Source organism: Alosa alosa, chromosome 9, assembly GCF_017589495.1.
Source record: "Alosa alosa isolate M-15738 ecotype Scorff River chromosome 9, AALO_Geno_1.1, whole genome shotgun sequence".
Lineage (NCBI taxonomy): Eukaryota > Metazoa > Chordata > Actinopteri > Clupeiformes > Clupeidae > Alosa > Alosa alosa.
This window is the reverse complement of record NC_063197.1, coordinates 28,476,880-28,496,186: the sequence shown is the minus strand read 5'-3', so window position 1 is coordinate 28,496,186 and position 19,307 is coordinate 28,476,880. Positions and strand designations below refer to the sequence as shown.

General features: G+C 44.8%; 1 protein-coding gene across 1 annotated transcript in view; it reads left to right on the top strand.

The window, feature by feature from the left end:
* The first annotated feature begins 3,429 nt into the window (after positions 1-3,429).
* atf6 (activating transcription factor 6) overlaps positions 3,430-19,307 on the top strand; it is a 70,682-nt gene continuing 54,804 nt past the window's right edge. The window contains exons 1-7 of the mRNA XM_048252123.1: positions 3,430-3,670; positions 4,922-4,998; positions 6,660-6,735; positions 9,099-9,196; positions 11,809-11,929; positions 12,235-12,447; positions 16,115-16,308. Of these exons, the coding sequence (XP_048108080.1) occupies positions 3,562-3,670; positions 4,922-4,998; positions 6,660-6,735; positions 9,099-9,196; positions 11,809-11,929; positions 12,235-12,447; positions 16,115-16,308 (888 nt within the window). The 5' untranslated portion in view covers positions 3,430-3,561. The remainder of the gene's footprint in view (positions 3,671-4,921; positions 4,999-6,659; positions 6,736-9,098; positions 9,197-11,808; positions 11,930-12,234; positions 12,448-16,114; positions 16,309-19,307) is intronic.

Genomic DNA, 19,307 nt, shown 5'->3' with positions numbered 1-19,307 from the left:
TTTGTGCCAAGGACAGAGATCTGGCCAGGGCAGGAGTGGGGGTGTCAAATCCGTCAGAGATTGAGGAGACCACCTCAGGTTAAGCTGTTGCTGTCCCCGGAGGACCAGAGAGATTAGGGCTAGCGAGCACCTGTTCCCCAGGGCTCCTGATCTCCTCAGGGATGGGTGCCCTACTCCAGTGACCTGACACCATCGTATAACCAGGACCAGAATGTCCCTCGAAAGAGCATCTGACTTCTATTTCACAGGCCGGGCGCCGATAGGGTGGGTTGCACGACCTATCTGACAGTGACATTATGAAGGTCCGACTGTCAAAGGTATCTAGGTTTGTATGTCTGACTTTTTATGTAATGCCCTTGTCGGTACAATCTCAATTGTTCCACAAAACATATATTTGTGCCACCCTGCTCTGTATTTGACTTTTACACACCGCCAGGGTCGAAGATTGATGTCATTTCAGTAGCTTCATCTGGAAAACTTGTTTATTTCTGCAATCTTAAAGTGTATGGTTAATACCATAGATCATATCACAGGTAAGTTGTGTGTCACAAGTTACAACTCTGTGATCCCACATTTACCAAGAAAAAAGCTGTATGTTGACAGGTGAGGTGTCTTTAAATACCATCAGATCTAAGGTTTCTCAACTGTTCGGCTTAGTCACACCTAAATGTTAGTGTGTCAACATTTAGATTTTATCAGAGAGACAGAGAGAGAGAGAGAGAGAGAGAGAGAGAGAGAGAGAGAGACTAAGAGAGGAAATGAGCATGAGAAAACTTGCTCGGAGAAGACAGGATAAAAATGATCTGCAAAATACTCTACTAATCTTGCTAGTGAGATTAAGTTGATCACACTGCTGCTTGAGTGTGTTACAGCTGACCAGCAAACCTATACAGAATTCCACTGGTCAGGCACTGGGCATTTGCAACACTTGTGAAGTCCTTTTCATGAGTGCAGTGGAGCAGCATCATAGGATTCTACTGCCATCTTCTGACATTTTGGTGGTATTGCAACCAACCAACTCAATTGGTTCTGGAGCCAGGGAACCCTTGACCTTCCAGTCTTTCACAATGCTGACCTTTTCCCACAGTTTATCTCAACCAGTCTTTTTGTATCATGTAGCTTGCACAGCACCAAGATTGGCTGTAAGGCAATCAAATGGGACAAACTTAACCTGAGGGGTGTGCAGTAAGAATATATGAGCTAGGTATCCAAATCTGCACGATATGGTAATAGCATCGCCCATGCAAAGCTCTGCAAAAGGTGGTCTGGTCAGTGCAGCGCATTACAAGGACTGAGTTAGCAACTATCCAGGACCTTTATAGCTAGCGAAAGGCCAAGCGGATCCTTTCAGACCCCTGTCATCCCAGCCACAGTCTCTTCACCCTCCTATCCCATCTGGTAGAAGGTACAAGAGCATTTAGACCTGTACCAGCAGATACGGAGACAGTTTCTATACACAAGGCATCAAGATGCTGAACTGCCATACTCTTCCTCAAACCTAATGTCATCAACCTCACACCTCCTCAGTGTTTTTTTTTTTTTGCACTTGCCTCTTTAGTTTTAGTCTTTTATCTTCTCTTAATGTCTTTTTTCTTGATACTCACCCATACTTCTTGTCCTGTTTAATCTTGTTTTATTAGCAATTAGCATACCTTTTAATTACTACTATTTAATTTATTCTTTAAAGTTGATCTGGCTCTTGAGCATAAGAAATTTCATTACTGATGAATCCTTTTATGAGTAGGTCTACATGACAATAAACTTGAAATCTGATGTACCAAAAGACTACACCATAAAATTACTGGTGTGTCACTGATTACACTGGTATGTGACAATGATATGGAAAATGAGGAACTAGTTCATAGTTTAGTATCAAATATGGGGTTAGTCAGAGTTTTTTTTCTTCTGTATTTTTATTTATTCATTTATTTTTTCTTTAGTAATTTTGTGTCAACCATTCCCGGGACACTGAAAGACCAGGCTGCACGAAACTTGGTACATGTAGCCCCACAAGGATGACACGGAACCATTGTTTTTTGATCTGTCGCGCAGGCCCCCCGAAAGATGGGCAGGACACAGTGTTCTGTGAATATCTCAAGAACCGTAGGGCCTAAGATGACCAACTTTTTTCATATGTTGCTCTCAAGGGGCCTTGTCAACCCATCCAATATCCACTCATTTGAGGTATAGCGCCACCTAGTTAAAAATTAAAAAGTAAAAACGAGGCATTGTAATCGCAGGTATCTCTGGCTGACATGTTTAAAACTGCACGTAATTTGAAGTGTAGGATCATTATAACACCCTCTGAATGCATGCCAAGTTTTGTGGAATTCCATTCATGGGGGGCCATACAATAAATGAATATATGTGTACATATTGGTGACTGTACACCAATCGGCCTGTAGGTGGCCGGACACAGTTTCTGTGAATATCTCGAGAACCGTAGGGCTTAGGATGATCAAATTATTTTGGTATGTTGGTCTCCAGGGGCCATGTCAACACATCCAATATCTACTCATTTGAGGTGTAGCTCCATCTAGTTTAAAATGAAAAGGCAAAAATGAAAAACGAAAGGCGTTGTAGCATTGTAATCGCAGGTATCTTTGGTTGACAGATTCAAAACTGCACTTTATACGAGTGTGTGCGTTTGCTTTTGTGTATATGCATGCTTCTCTGTGTGTGTCTTCTCGCTTGTGTGTGTGTGTGTGTGTCTGCTTGCCTGCATGTGTGTTTTATGTGTCTGTGTGTTCGCTTGTGAGTGGGTGTGTGGGGGTAATGGGGTGTGCGTGTCTGTGTGTGTTTGTGTGCGTGCCTGCATGTGTGTGTTTGTTTGTGTGTGCATACTTGTGTGTTTATGTGTGCGTGCCTTTATGTGTGTGTTTGCGTGTGTTCATGAGTGCATGCATACAGTCACTAAATGTACACATATTAATTTATTGTATAGTCCCCCATGAACGGAATTCCACGAAACTTGGCATGCATTCAGAGGGTGTTTGAAAACTGAAAACAATGGTTCCGTGTCATCCTTGTGGGGCTATGCCCAACAAGTTTTGTGTATGTCTTTCAGTGTCCCGTGAATCATTGACACAAAATTACTGTGAGAAAAAAAAAATCCGAAAGAAAAACAACTCTAAGCCTGACTAAGCCTAGCCTGTTCGCTGCGCGGCGGCCATAATAATAAGTAAATTATCGATGACACTAAATAAAAAAGAAGAATAAACCAAGTATCAGCAAGCTTTTGATCATGTTGTGGTATTATTCAGAGCGACTTCGGCTTAGCCTACAGTTTACACTTTCACTTGTTTAACAGTAGCCTAACACCATACTCTTTGCTAACACTATCCATCTACATATCGGACGTGCACGGTTATGTTTACTCCTCTACAGCACCCGTAGTTCACAGTAAAACAGACGTGTACGTACTATGACTACGACGCAAATTACAGGAAGTTGCATTAGACAGGTTGTTTTGGACCAGATGTCACAGATGTTCTGCTTTGAGTTTTAGATAGAAGGCGTTATTTGCTTCAATCAAATCTTTACTAATGTATTATTGGAAGAATGGCGTCAGGTTTAACGTTAGACTTCGAAGATCACCTAGATCATCAGGATACAACAATGAGTAACGTTGTTACGGGGAACATTTGCATTGACCAGGATGGGGAATGGGGTAAGTTAACGTTAAGGCTAACTTTAGCTTCTTATTACGAAACCAAGTTTATTCACCTCATCCACGGTTGAATGGGGGTGGCTAAATTGCATTTGTAGCCTAGTAAATGTAACATGTCACCGTTATTATGTTGTATCTGTTATCTAAATGTAACAAATAGCTAGCGATAGTGCCAAGCCTAGCTAATAGCCTAATAATAATGAAAGTGGTGCTGTACATGACAGGCGTTGCATGGTGTAGTTAGTAATTGGAGCTGACTTGATGCTGTAGACGCTGGATTGATTGAGACCTGTAATTTTAGTCCTGTAATAATATTAGGCCCGCCCCCGTTACATAAGTGTACAGTACAGCACGCATGTGCATGATTCACCCTGCTTAGTCCAAGTTGCTTCCTGGCCAGGGGCCGTTACAGTTTTGATAAGTAAGGGACAATGTATAGAACGCCGGTCATTGTCGGGAGATAGGTTCCGACAGGGCGAACCGAACCCCGACGCGCAGCGGTCTTGTTCCGCCCTGAAGGGACCTATCTCCCGACAATGACCGGCGTCCTATACATTATCCCGCTTATTACACGGCTACTTACCAAAACGACACAATAAACTCCCCACGATATGACTCTTTAGCCTACATAGCCTAGGCTATAGCCTATTTGTTACCGTTTCATCATGGCTTTTGCTGAGAAACAAATAGTTCGCAACAACACACGCTGAACTTGAATCAAACATTCTTTAGAACACAGCTGATCAACCGTCTACTTTCACATTTTAATGAAGTTCCCAATCCTTGCGTAGTGATATGAAAGAATTGACTTAGAAGCACAAAGCCCATTTTCCTTGACAGCGGTCTGTTATACTTAGCAACGGTCTGTTATTCAGAATTAGCAGACCGCCGAACGTTGGGAAGGCCCATTCAAGTGAATGGAGCATTCTGCAGCACTATGAAGAGCCGTGTAATAAATGGAAATAACTTGAGGCTGTGTCGTCATGCCCATGGTGTAGCGATGCTGTGTGCCCATATTATATTGAATACATTTAGTTAGCAACCTGAATATAACTACAGTGTCAAATCATCATAGCCTGATAGAATATTTATAATTTGAACATTTTATTTAGGTCTTTCTATCTATCCAGTATAGACAGTTAATTGTTCTGAGCTGCGTTTTGTACAGAGCATGTTCATGGTTCACGCTTCACTTAACCTGTAGTCTGTTCCCAGTGGAGATGTAACCATTGCGTCTGTCTCTGTCTACAGACATCAGCCTGTTTGATGAGCTGGAGGGCCTTGGGGATGCAGATGAGCTCCTGAGAGCTCTCGAGGGGGATGCCTATGTGAGTCTGCTGCTGCTGGTTACACTGCTCTATGCCTCCCTACACTCAACACAGCAGCATATCATACAGTCTACCCACTCCACATAGGCTATAGGGCTCATAGAAAAGAATTAGACTTATTAACAATTGTCATTATTTTTTTGTTTGCATCCGACTGTAAGCTACTGTATGGGTTTTGTGAGTAGGTCTACCCAAAATATAGAACTTGAGGAGGTGTTTTGGAGGAGGTTGGATTGATGATTGTTTCCTCAGTCACAGCCAACATATGGGTTTGCATGGCATATGCATATTTGCAGTGTTTTATTCATGTTTTTTGTGTATTTGTTTACAACTTTGTGTGTGTGTGTTTGTGTGTGTTCGTGTTGATAATGGGCTAAGCCCGAAACGTTTGTTTCATAGTTTTTTTGTCCTTAGACTCATCGTAAAAACCTCGGCTCTCAATACAAATTGTATTAGTATCAAGCCCTTGAGTGCGCCTCTGCTTTTTCTACTGTAATACTCAACTTTTGGAGTTCACGCACCAGGCAAAACATTACAAACTTAAGACGCAGACGCCGATTCGCCATTGTGCCGTGTTCCACTGTGTGCCATATGAAATGGCCTGTCTTTGTGTGTGTGTTTGTGTGTGTGTGTGTGTGTGTGTTCGTGTTCGTGTTCCACTGTGTGCTGTATGTAATGGCCTGTCTTTGTGTATATATGTGTGTGTGTGTGTGTGTGTGTGTTTGTGTTTGTGTGTGTGTGTGTGTGTGTTTGTGTGTTTGTGCACTGCAAAAACTGCTTATCTAACAAAATCTAACCAAGTGTTATTAATCTTATATCAAGATAAAAAAACTAGTTGGTATTGTTTTCAGTATAAAGAGACTTACCTAGCGCTTTCTTGTGAAATCATTTGACTTAATTTAAAAAAAAAAGACTTATTTTAAGACATCTCATGAAAACAAGCAAATTTGTCTGCCAGTGCGTAAAGCAAATTTGTCCTAAAAACAAGCAAATTTGTCTGCCAGTGCGTTGAGCAAATTTGTCTTGATAAGACTCCTTAAAAATAAGTTAAAGTCTTCTTAAATTAAGTCAAAATGATCTTTGAGAGAGCTAGGTAAAGTATTTTCATACTAAAAACAATACCAAATAGATTTTTTAATCTTAATATAAGATCAATAACACTTGGTTAGAATTCATTTTTTGCAGTGTGTGTGTGTGTGTGTGTGTGTGTGTGTGTGTGTGTGTGTGTGTGTGTGTGTGTCTGTTTTTGTGTGTGTGTGCGTATGTGTGTGTGTGTGTGTACGTGCGTGCATATGTGTGTGTGTGTGTGTGTGTGTGTGTCTGTTTTTGTATGTGTGTGTGTGTGTACGTGCGTGCATATGTGTGTGTGTGTGTGTGTCTGTTCTTGTGTGTGTGTGCGTATGTGTGTGTGTGTGTGCGTATATGTATGTGTATTTGTGTTCGTGTTCGTGTTCCACTGTGTGCCATATGTAATGGCCTGTCTTTGTGTATATGTGTGTGTGTGTTTGTGTGTATGTGTGTTCGTGTTCGTGTTCCACTGTGTGCCATATGTAATGGCCTGTCTTTGTGTATATGTGTGTGTGTGTTTGTGTGTATGTGTGTTCGTGTTCGTGTTCCACTGTGTGCCGTATGTAATGGCCTGTCTTTGTTCCTACGGCCAGGCTGGCGAGGTCCCTGATCTGGACTTCGACATGGACCTGCCTCCCTGGAGCCCAGACACCAGCAGCACCTGCACAGGTAAACTTGAGACCCAGACCCAGAATAACCACTGACGTGGGGTCAGTCAGTCGTCCTTAATTTAGCCCCAGTGAATCTGCCCTCAAAGATCAGAGAAGGCAGTTTAGTGTTGCAAGGCAGGCATGATTTACCATTGTTTAAATATGAAATTCTAAAACTAAGCACTTCAGAAAAACCGAGGAAACCAGAAGAATAAATATGACAAATACTTAGTTAAAGCACTAGTCCTGCTGAGCACAGTTACATACTTTGTCTAAAACCTTCTGTCTTTTAGTGTCATTATCTTCTCTTTTAGTTCCTGTTGATGCAGGGTATCAGCGATCTATCACACAGTTACTGTAAAGACTGTATACTTCCTCATAGTGATCTGATGCTGCAGTTTTTACCAGTTTAGCTGCCTCGGAGTTATTCAGAGGCATTTGCATATAACTGCTCAGGACTTTTTGGAAAAGGAGTCAGTCTCAAACCTGTACACCTAATTAAGATAAATCTAGTTTATGGTTCTTTTTTCCCCTTTTATAAATGTATTATAAAGCACCAAGAGGAATGCCACCCAATGTTGTTGTATTCTGACAATAAATAATTCTATTCTATTCTATTCTATTCTATAAAGCTAATCTAACTTGATAATGACCATACATTACTAAAGAAAACAATTGGGATATTAGTGTCCCTACCAAGACTTCTTCTTGAGTATGAAGACCCACTGGAGGTGTGTGTGTGTGTCTCTTTTCCAGCATCAAACACACTAGCATGTGTCAGTATGGCTGTTCTCAATGGGACTGCCGTGGCAGCTGGTGTTGTACATTATGGGATGTTTGACTAGGCAGATGTTCTGGCTCTCAGGGAGCTGCTGTGTGTGTGTGTGTGTTCCTCCCACGGCAACATGATGGTGTGCCCACAAAGAAATGAGGAGTTATCTTGATTACCTGATTGGTGATGGGTAGAATTGAAATGTACAGTATGTCCATATTTAAGTGGCTAATGAATCGTGTCCTGTAGTAGTACTAACTCTGTCTAAATTACTCACCTGTGTGTAACTATTGTGCAGTTTATGAGTATGCTTTTTTGATGGACTTTTTTTATTTGAACAATCTATTAAAAGAGAAGTCCGGCGATTATTCTCATAGATCTCCATTTCTCGAGGACACTGAGTACTCTCGGAACAAAAAACCCGAAAACAGTCGGTTTTACCTAGTTTGAGTTGCTGCAGCCAGCAGCTAAAGCAGCCAGGCAGTTACAGCGCTACACTTTGGGGGCATGTTCTTGAGCCCCCACGCTAATGGTGGTGTATGAAAGGAATCCAGCAATGTTCTGAGGCGTTACGAGAGACTGAGGCGTGTGTGTGTTTTTGTGGAGGGATGTGAATGGATGCTAATGTGTGTGTGTGGCTGTGCCCCTGCAGATGGGGACATGACCGAGGCGTGTGTGTGTTTTTGTGGAGGGATGTGAATGGATGTTAATGTGTGTGTGTGGCTGTGCCCCTGCAGATGGGGACATGACTGCGGCGTGTGTGTGTTTTTGTGGAGGGATGTGAATGGATGCTAATGTGTGTGTGTGTGTGTGTGCCCCTGCAGATGGGGACATGACCGAGGCGTGTGTGTGTTTTTGTGGAGGGATGTGAATGGATGCTAATGTGTGTGTGTGGCTGTGCCCCTGCAGATGGGGACATGACTGCGGCGTGTGTGTGTTTTTGTGGAGGGATGTGAATGGATGCTAATGTGTGTGTGTGGCTGTGCCCCTGCAGATGGGGACATGACTGCGGCGTGTGTGTGTTTTTGTGGAGGGATGTGAATGGATGCTAATGTGTGTGTGTGGCTGTGCCCCTGCAGATGGGGACATGACTACCCGGCGTGTGTGTGTGTTTTGTGGAGGATGGGAATGGATGCTAATGTGTGTGTGTGTGGCTGTGCCCCTGCAGATCTGTGATGTGTGTTTTTGTGGGGGACGGACTGAGGCTAATGTGTGTGTTTTTGTGGAGGGATGTGAATGGATGCTAATGTGTGTGTGTGGCTGTGCCCCTGCAGATGGGGACATGACTGAGGCGTGTGTGTGTTTTTGTGGAGGGATGTGAATGGATGCTAATGTGTGTGTGTGGCTGTGCCCCTGCAGATGGGGACATGACTGAGGCGTGTGTGTGTTTTTGTGGAGGGATGTGAATGGATGCTAATGTGTGTGTGTGTGCCCCTGCAGATGGAGACATGACTGAGGCGTGTGTGTGTTTTTGTGGAGGGATGTGAATGGATGCTAATGTGTGTGTGTGTGTGCCCCTGCAGATGGGGACATGACTGAGGCGTGTGTGTGTTTTTGTGGAGGGATGTGAATGGATGCTAATGTGTGTGTGTGTGGCTGTGCCCCTGCAGATGGGGACATGACTGCGGCTTCACTCTCTCCAGCGCACACCATCAGCTCAGTGCCCTCCCCAACGTCCTTGGAGGCCCACTCTCCCAACTCCCTCTCGGTAAGATATGCAGCTCTTCTGTGTGTGTGTGTGTGTGTGTGTGTGTGTGTGTGTGTGTGTGTGTGTGTGTGTGTGTGTGTGTGTGTGTGTGTGTGTGTGTGTGTGTGTGTGTGTGTGTGTGTGTGTGTGTGGGTGGGGGGGGGGGGGGGGGGGTTGGTGTTGTTCCTGTGAGCACTTGCCTTTGAAAAGATATTGGAGGATACCAATGTAGATCTAAAGGATATTGGTGCCTCTAGATCTACATAGTATGAAGCAAATATGTCTTTTGGGATTGTGTGTGTGTGTGCGTGCGTGTTTGCATGTGTATTTGAGTGAGTGACAGTCACTGGGTGAAAGCAAGTGCGAACACATTTGCGATGTTACAGCAAGAGTTGCACATTATGTATGGATTTCTGTGGAGTGTGTGTGTATTGGGGTTTCATGCCCCCTATACATATCTCTGTGTGATTGTTAAGCTGATTCTTAAGCTGATGGTTGTAGTGGGTGTACTGATCAGGTTGTAGGGGTGTTCTGGTTCCCACATACTCTTCCAGGGGCAAGTGTGGGAATATGAGATTGTGTGTCTGTTCCGGGGGGTTATGTTAAAGTTTGTCATTGCACACATCTAATATTGTTGTGTCTTTGATGTGGTCAACTTTGACATGCTGTCTTAAGTGCTGTGGGCATACATTTTCATATGCATGCGTGTGTGTGTGTGTGTGTGTGTGTGTGTGTGCGTGAGTGTGTGTGTGTGTGTGTGTGTGAGAACACCCCACCCATGCCAGCTGCTCCTATGAGGTGCGATCGAAGGTGAAGTGTGTGGCACCTCCTCCCCACCTGGGCGTCTTAATTAAGATGTTCCATCTGCAAATGAACATTTCAATAGCCCATCAACATGTTGTCAGTTGGGTGACATAGCAGGTCTGTGTGTGTGTGTGTGTGTGTGTGTGAGTGTGTGTCACAGCTGTAGATGCATTAGCATAATTTATTGAGCAGCTTCACTTTCACCTAATCACTGCAGAATGTCATCTCTCTCTCTCTCTCTCTCTCTCTCACACACACACACACACACACACACACACACACACACACACAACACACACACACACACACCTGCTGTGTGAAACCAGAGTCTAGTGCTCACTCTAATCATCACAAGGGCATCACACACAGGCAAGGAGCTTTCAATGTGACCATGACCAGATTCTTATCTGGACAACTTTCAAGAGCGCCTGCAGACTGAGTGCGCCTATATAGGCACGTGCAACAATAAGTACTACAGAGGACTCGCCGAGAAGAAAGACAACTAACTAACTTTGTGGTTTTCATGTAACCAGGTGTTCATCTCCTCATTACATGATGAAACACAAAGTGAGCATGGCACATTGATACAACACTGCCTGGAAACATACCAGGAAAATACCAATTCACCAATATCTCTCTAAGAATTTTCTTAAATTTGTTCTTAAGAGCATCCTACTAAAACTCTTCTGCGGATTCACAAAGGAATGAACAAGAACGGTTGGTGAATGAGGCCCAATGCCAACATTGATTTTTCAAAGTTATGACTGAACAGAAAAGTGAACAAAAAGAAACATGCCTAGATATTTTTGATTTTGTTTTGTTTTTATGAAACTCATATTATTTGCATTTGATGAGCAGAAAGACGAGGGACGCGGGACCTATATACAATGCTGTGGTTTTCTATGTCAAGACCACGTTTGAGTTGACCACTTGACTTTGCAGCCGCCTCCCCATCCTGTCACACACCCCTAGTATTTTACCCTCATGCAATATTGCATTGCTGTGCCACAGTAGTAACTCTACGACAATTAAATAAATGTATAATCCTACTAGTATTACATTAATGGCTTTTTCCACTTAAGGCTGAGGGCAACCAAAGGCCTTCTCTCTGGCTTAGGTCCCTGTGGAAAGCCTGAGTGATGTATGGGTAAGATGACCTCTAATCTAAAGGACACTGGCCGAGCACTCTTAGCACTCTTGGAAAGGGCAAATTTAACAGGAAATGAGTATGTGTGTACTGTTTGCTGGTTGTATAAAAATGGCAGTGTGCATTTCTGTGTGGTGGTGGGAGAGTGTAATAATTGGTGTGTATGCTGGTGTCTGAGTTAGTATGCATAATTTGAGGAATGTCTAGGGAGAGGGAGAATGTTCTGGACAGAGGGAGTTCTAGAATAACACATAACAACACATTGGGGAGGTGTGTGTGTGTGTGTGTGTGTGTGTGTGTGTGTGTGTGCATGTGGACTGAGCGTGTGAAGGCACTGGTTTGTGTGTGTGTGCATGTGGACTGAGAGTGTGCGTGCACTGGTTTGTGTGTGTGCATATGGAGTGTGAAGGCACTGGTTTGTGTGTGTGCGTATGGAGTGTGAAGGCACTGGTTTGTGTGTGTGCGTATGGAGGTTTGTGTGTGTGCGTATGGAGTGTGAAGGCACTGGTTTGTGTGTGTGCGTATGGAGTGTGAAGGCACTGGTTTGTGTGTGTGCGTATGGAGTGTGAAGGCACTGGTTTGTGTGTGTGCGTATGGACTGTGAAGGCACTGGTTTGTGTGTGTGCGAATGGACTGTGAAGGCACTGTCTGACGTGTGTTTGCTCACTGCTGCCCTCTGCAGGACGAGGCGCTCTCTCCCCAGCCCCAGGCGTCCCCACTCTCTGTCTGCTCAGACTCCAGTGGCTTCTCGGAGCTGCCCCCTGAAAGACCACCACCTAAGAGGACCAATCCGACTCCCAGAGGTCAGTACTCCTCACTGCCAATCACAGTATCCAGTCCCAGTGTACTAACAAAACAAGTGACAAAAGTGACCTGGTCTACTTTGTGACCTTGTGTAATATCTACTGTAGTTATTTGGCTTAACAACACACTACCAAATTACTGCTTTCTGTAGTACATTTTTCAGATGGATGTTTATTTTTATCCTTGTTTGTGTGTGTGTGTGTGTGTGTGTTTTGTGTGTGTGTGTGTGTGTGTGTGTGTGTGTGTGTGTGTGTGTGTGTGTGTGTGTGTGTGTGTGTGTGTGTGTGTGTGTGTGTCTCCTTAGCCAAGCCAGTGAAGAGGCCCATTCAGCCGAGCCCTAAGGTGTCCATCCAGCCCAGGCCAGTGATCACAGCTATGCCCCTGCCCACAGCCGCCGCTGCCCCCCTGCAGGCCAAAACCATCATCCTGCAGCCGTTGCAGTCCATCCAGTCCCTGCAGCCTGTGCTGCCTGTGGGCAAGCCTGCCAGGGTCGCCATCAAACCTGCTCCCCCTGCAGGTGAGGAGATGTATTACAATCTGACATTGTGAATGGTTTGATGTCTGCCTGAAACAGGGAAAAAGTATTGCAAAATGGAGAATTCAACCCAATATTTTATGTTGGCCATTTAGGGCTCAGTATTAGGACCATTCTGGAACCTAGAGCTTAGACTTTTGAGTGACATAAATGGGTTTATTGCACGTCTAGGGGAGAAATATTTGTGCTTTCCAGTCTTTAAATCGTTAACTTCAACGACGTCTTCCTGAAACAGGGAAAAGCTATTGCAAAATCGAAAGTTCAACCCAATGTTTTGTGTTATCCATTTAGGGCCATGAATGCCTGAGCTACAGCTGTAAGCCATAGTGTCCACCATAGGAGGGAGCTCTAAGCTTACCCATCATGCAACAATTACATCATAGTTATTCATACAGCAGGCATATTATTCAAAGCAAATAGTTGCTGAAGTATAACACTCCAAATGTGAGTGGTGTTAGGAGTAAACTCTATGTTCTAATTGCTATCTACAATCTGTGATGTAATTGTTCTAAATGACCATAGACACTAGACAGAAGACATTTCAACCAAGCGCAGTGTACAGTTTTAGTAGCAATTGGTGTTCAATCTTAGTTTTATTTTGATAATCTGTTTAAAAACATGTTGCAATCTCGCCTCCTTCCAAGTGTTCTTACTGGTCAGTTAGTGAAACCTTATAGAGCCCAGATGCACGGGACAATGGATTCACTGATTCTTAAGCTGATGGTTGTAGTGGGTGTGCTGATCAGGTTGTAGGGGTGTTCTGGTTCCCACGTACTCTTCCAGGGGCAAGTGTGGGAATATGAGATTGTGTGTCTCTTCCAGGGGGTTATGTTAAAGTCCCTCATGTATATGGTGAGATTAGATGTTCTCTGTAGTGATTGTCTCATAAGTGTGTGTGTGTGGGCTCGTGTGGGTGGATAATGTTTTGCACATGTCATGTTTGTCATTGCACAGATCTAATATTGTTGTGTCTTTGATGTAGTCAACTTTGACATGCTGTCTTAAGTGCTGTGGGCATACATTTTCATATGCATGCATGTTTGTGTGTGTGTGTGTGTGTGTGTGTGTGTGTGTGTGTGTGTGTGTGTGTGTGTGTGTGTGTGTGTGTGTGCGCGCACGCACACTCAGGGTCCTAATCTGTTGTCTACTACCCCAAGTTGAGCAGTGGCCAGTCCAAACAGCCAGGCGTACCTCTCTGGGCCTCCCCAGCACACAGAGCAAGACCCCTCCCCAGGTCCCCTCCTCTGGCCAGCTCCACAATAACATCCAGACGCCTTTCAAGTGCGCCCGTCCAGGGCTCATGTTAGCCGATAAGAAGAGCCAGTATGTCCTGTCTGGGCCTGATTCAGGTCAAGCATCAACAACGCTTCAGAAGCGGGGAAATCAAAGCGGAGGGATTGGGTGGCCGGCCTGGAACCTTCCCTCCAACAGAGGGGGAATATTTAAGCACTCGCACTCAGATGGAGGTTTGATAAGGAGCAGGCTTAGATATGCGCACACACACACACACACACACACACACACACACACACACACACACACACACACACACACACACACACACACACACACAGGTTCGGAGAGAAGAGCTAGGGGCCGCTCTCTTTTAAACTCTGTTGAGAGAGGGGCCACAGTTGTCCTCATTCTGTGGTATCAGATTTACATTTAATACTGCCTCAAAAAGGCAGTATTAAATGTAAATCACGTTTTTGGCCAAGTATACTTGCGTATACAAGGAATTTGGTCTCTGCATTTATCCCATCCATGAATTAGTGAACACACAGAGCACACAGTGAGGTGAAGCACACACTAACCCGGAGCAGTGAGCTGCCTTGCTACAGCGGTGCTCGGGGAGCAGTGAGGGGATAGGTGCCTTGCTCAAGGGCACTTCAGCCGTTCCCACTGGTCGAGGATCAAACCGGCAACCCTGCGGTTCCAAGCCCGAAGCCCTAACCAGTAGGCCACGACTGCCCCTAAAGTCAGAGGGTTTAGCAGACTCTGTTATCCAAACCGACAGTGACCTGCAACATTGTCGCAATATTGTTGTAACGTTGTTATAACATTGTCCTCGCTTTCGAACGAGATATAGGTGCGAAAGGACAACGTTATAGCAACGTTGTAACAATATTGCGATAATGTTGCGGGTCGCTGTTCAAGTGGTGCCCTTCCCACTGCTCCACCATGCCCTCCACAATGAGTCTACTAATGTGGTCAGATATACCAGCTTTGTGATGGAGATGAGAGCTGAAGATGATATGTGTTAGTGAGTGTGTGTGTGTGTGTTTTGTCTTTCTTCAGTACTGGTTTCTTTCTCTCTTTTTTTCTTTCATTAATTTTCTTTCACTTTCTTTCTTTCTTTCTTTCTTTCTTTCTCTCCTTGCCTTTTAGTCCTTAATTCTTTCTGCTGTTCTCTTTTCTTGCAGCCTGTCTGTCTTTCATCTCTTTTGTCTTCCCTGTCCTCCTGCCTCCATCCGTCTTGCGCTCTGTCACTCTGTTATTCTGTTATTCTTCTGGTGCCCCCCTCTCCCTCCCTCTCTCCCTCTCTCCCTCTCTCCCTGGGTCCTGTCTCTAGCGTGCTGGCCTGTAAGGGGCCCTGCTAGTGGATGAGAGTGTGTGTGTGTGTGTGTGTGTTTCAGTGTAAGTGGGTGTGTGTGTTTGTGTTTCAGTAGTTCCTCCCAGGCTGACGGAGGACTAACAGCTGTACCGCTGCACATGGGTCAGGGGTTAGGGGTCAGCCATGCAGCCATGCGTCTAGGGAGGTCCTGTCCCCCCAGCTAAACCATTAATGCTGACACACCATTTAACACTAAAGGGTGTGTGTGTGTGTGCATGTGTGTGTGTGTGTGTGTGTGTGTGTGTGTGTGTGTGTGGTGAGAAGCAGCTACCAAAGACTAGGAGGCACCTCTTTGTTTAAAGGATGGGACCTGGTTTCTGACACAGTACCCACTTGAGTTTGTTTTATTATGTGTGTGTGTGTGTGTGTGTGTGTGTGTGTGTGTGTGTGTGTGTGTGTGTGTGTGTGTGTGTGTGTGTGTGTGCGTGTGTGTGCGTTTGTGTGTGAAGTGGGAAGATGGTGCCAGGCAGAGGAAGTGTTAGGATGGGTTGACATCAGGCGTGTATACTTTAGCCATCACTGCCACCCCGCACACACACACACACACACACACACACACACACACACACACACACACACACACACACACACACACACACACACACACACACACTGCCTCCCTCCCTTCAGCCAAGTATTGAGTCTGAGTATTTGTGTGGCATGAAATGTATATTTTCGAGATGCCCACTGCTGTGGTTGTTTTACTGTGGTCGTTACCTCTTGAAGGAGTTTTTGCCAATTTGCAAGTTATACTAGGGTTCTGTTCACTGCAAGTTATACCAGGGTTCTGTTCACTGCAAGTTATACCAGGGTTCTGTTCACTGTATCTCCTCTTTTTCATGTTTTACTCATTACTTAATTCATTATTTTTCTCTTTTTTATTACATTTTTACCCCCTTTAATATGAATTCATATTAATTTTTGCCCTCCCCATCTCTCTCCATCTCTCTCTCTCCATCTCCATCTCTCTCTCTCTCTCTCCATCTCTCTCTCTCTCTCTCTCTCTCTCCATCTCTCTCTCTCTCTCTCTCTCAGCTCGTCCTATGATATTTCCCCAGCCCACTCAGGTGCTCCACATCCAAACAGCGCAGACCGTCCCGACCCGAGTGGTTACCATGCCAACGCTGGTTCCGGACGCACGCATACCTGCTGCAGCCCCACCCGTGGTTACCATGACGCTCCAGAGTCCAGCCTCCGTCCAAAGCTCTACCCACAGCTCTGATGACGACGTAAGTGTTCCTCGTGCAGCCTGTGGATTTGAGTATGATTTCAGTGGAGATACATTCCTAGTGCTATGGGTAAGGGAGAGCACACACACTCTTATACATCAATATATCTCTATACTACACACACACTTCATCATCAGTGCACACACACTCTCATACATCAATATATCTCTATTCTACACACACTTCATCATCAGTGCACACACACTCATACATCAATATATCTATTCTACACACACTTCATCATCAGTGCACACACACTCTCATACATCAATATATCTCTATTCTACACACACTTCATCATCAGTGCACACACACTGTCATACATCTGATGGTATAGCACTTACATCACTAAAGCAGCAAGAGGTCTCAGCCTAAGACTATAAAATGTATCCATATAAATGTACGCGCATGTTAATCTATAGTTACATTTTGTTTTATCTTCATTAAAGTCTATGCCAAATGACCTCGGGCAGAGACCAGATGTACTGTTTTCATAAGTAGTATAAATTTCTATGTGTGGAAATGTGATGTGTATAGACCCTTTCAAGAGAGTTCCATTATCAGCATCATAGTTGGCCCCACAAGGCTTCCGTTTTAACATTCCATATGTTATCTTAATGCAGAGGAAGTAGATTGGGAACAAAATAGAACGTTCAAGCATTGTTTTTGTTTTTATTGTTGAAAGGGTCTATAGTTTCTTTCATTTATCATGCGTAGCTTTTCCAGTTGACCGTTGACTGGCAACACTGGCCTCGGGCCCACGGTCTCTCTCTCTCGGCCTGTGCTCGTAAGCTGCCGTGTAAACCCCTGACTGATCGGGGGCCCCAGCAGCGAAGGCTCTTTAACAAGGGGCTTGCCGCTCCACGCCCTGCTTTACTGGCCATCCCAGAGACACAGGGGGAAACAGGCCAACACTACCTGCAGAACTGTGTGTGTGTATGTGTGTGTGAGTGTGTGTGAGTGTGTGTGTGTGTGTGTGTGTGTGTGTGTGTGAGTGTGAGTGTGTGAGTGTGTGAGTGTGTGAGTGTGTGAGTGAGTGAGTGAGTGTGAGTGAGTGAGTGAGTGAGTGAGTGAGTGAGTGAGTGAGTGAGTGAGTGAGTGAGTGTGTGTGTGTGAGAGAGTGAGAGAGTGAGTGTGTGTGAGAGTGTGTGTGAGTGTGTGATTGAGTGTGTGTGTGATTGAGTGTGTGTGTGTGAGTGAGTGTGTGTGTGTGTGTGTGTGTGTGTGTGTGAGAGAGTGAGAGAGTGTGAGAGAGTGTGAGAGAGTGTGAGAGAGTGTGTGAGTGTGTGTGTGAGAGAGTGAGTGTGTGAGTGTGTGTGAGAGTGTGTGTGAGTGTGTGAGTGTGTGATTGAGTGTGTGTGTGAGTGAGTGTGTGTGTGTGTGAGAGAGTGAGAGAGTGAGAGAGTGAGAGAGTGAGAGAGTGAGAGTGTGAGAGAGTGTGAGAGAGTGTGAGAGAGTGTGAGAGAGTGTGTGAGAGTGTGTGTGAGTGTATCTGTGATGGGGAGAGAGAGGAAGGGTGTGCTTTTCCATTGGAGTTCATGCTTTAACTGACAGCTGATGCAGGTCTTGTGTGTCTAAAAGCGTGGAGTTTTGTAGCTTCATATAACTGGTTTTATTGGGCAGTATAACAGAATGGGCTGCAGCTTAGCGTGGGCCTGACCGTCAGAGTGGGAGGCAGAGACAAAAGTCTTCCCCTACAAACAGAGCAAAAATAACATGTAGGGTGTGTCCATTCAAATATAATTCTTAATACTGGTGTAATTTTATAAAAACACTGTTGTTCTGTGACCTCACGGTGTATGTAAAAGCTAGTATAGCCATGCAGGCACCAAGGGTGACAGATGCAGAGAAAGAGCAGTGATACATCCTGAAAGGGCGGTCACTTTGGTAGTGTGGGGGTTGAAGCTTGGCTACTCGGACAGTTGGCCTCAAAACAAACCACAATCATTTGTGAAAAAGATAGACGCATTGCGGTGGTGACCAAAACATTGGCATAGAAACAGACGTCGATGTGTCCAGTGTTGGAGTCCTGGGAACACATCAAGGAGGCTGTTTGCCTCTGCCAGTCCGTCACTACACACACACACTAGGTGGGTTTACATGGACATTTTTATTCCGATTTGAATTGGAATAATGGCTCAATCGGAATAAAACTGCCAATCCGATTAGAATTTTAATCGGAATAAAAGGGGTGTTGCATTCTGTTCTTATTCCAATTGAACAGACATGTGTAAGGTCAGTCGGGTTGCCCGCTGTAGCTTCTCAAGCAAAAGCAAAGCAGTAATGGCTGTTCTGATCAAAGATTCTAAAGCGCTTGAGAGCACCTGATCGGAATAGAACAAACTCCATGTAAACAGATTTTCATTTGGATTAATTTAAAGGAGCCGTATGTAAGATTGTGGCCAAAACCAGTACTGCAATCACTTTCAAATTACTGTAGAGCGGTGTATCCCCTCCCCCTCCCCCCTCACTGGCAGAGCTGGCAACCCAGATGGTGAAACACTACTGACTTTGTGATTAGTAGATAGGTGGAGGGTGGCGCATCAGGCCAAAACACAACATGACAACATCAACATCAGGTGAGGGCTGCAACTTCACTTTTTAAATGACAATATCCTGGCCAGACTACTGTTGTTAGTGATATAAGTATTTGAAATACTTAATGATTACATGATTTCTTAATGTCTAGTGACATAGCAGGGCCATTTTATGATTAATTGAAATACATTTCTTGACAAAAAAAACTGTCAATGTAACCCCACCTACTGACACACACACACACACACACACACACACACACACACACACAGAACTTGGATTTACTGTGTTTAGTGTTCTAGCTTTCCCTTAACATGAGGCCCAGTGGGCCACAGAATCCCAGAGTGCCCGCTCACTGGGGGGCCCTGAAGACCAGTCCCTTCTCCCATCTACTGACACACACACACACACACACACATGAAGCCTAGAGTGCCCGCTCACTGGGGGGCCCTGAAGACCAG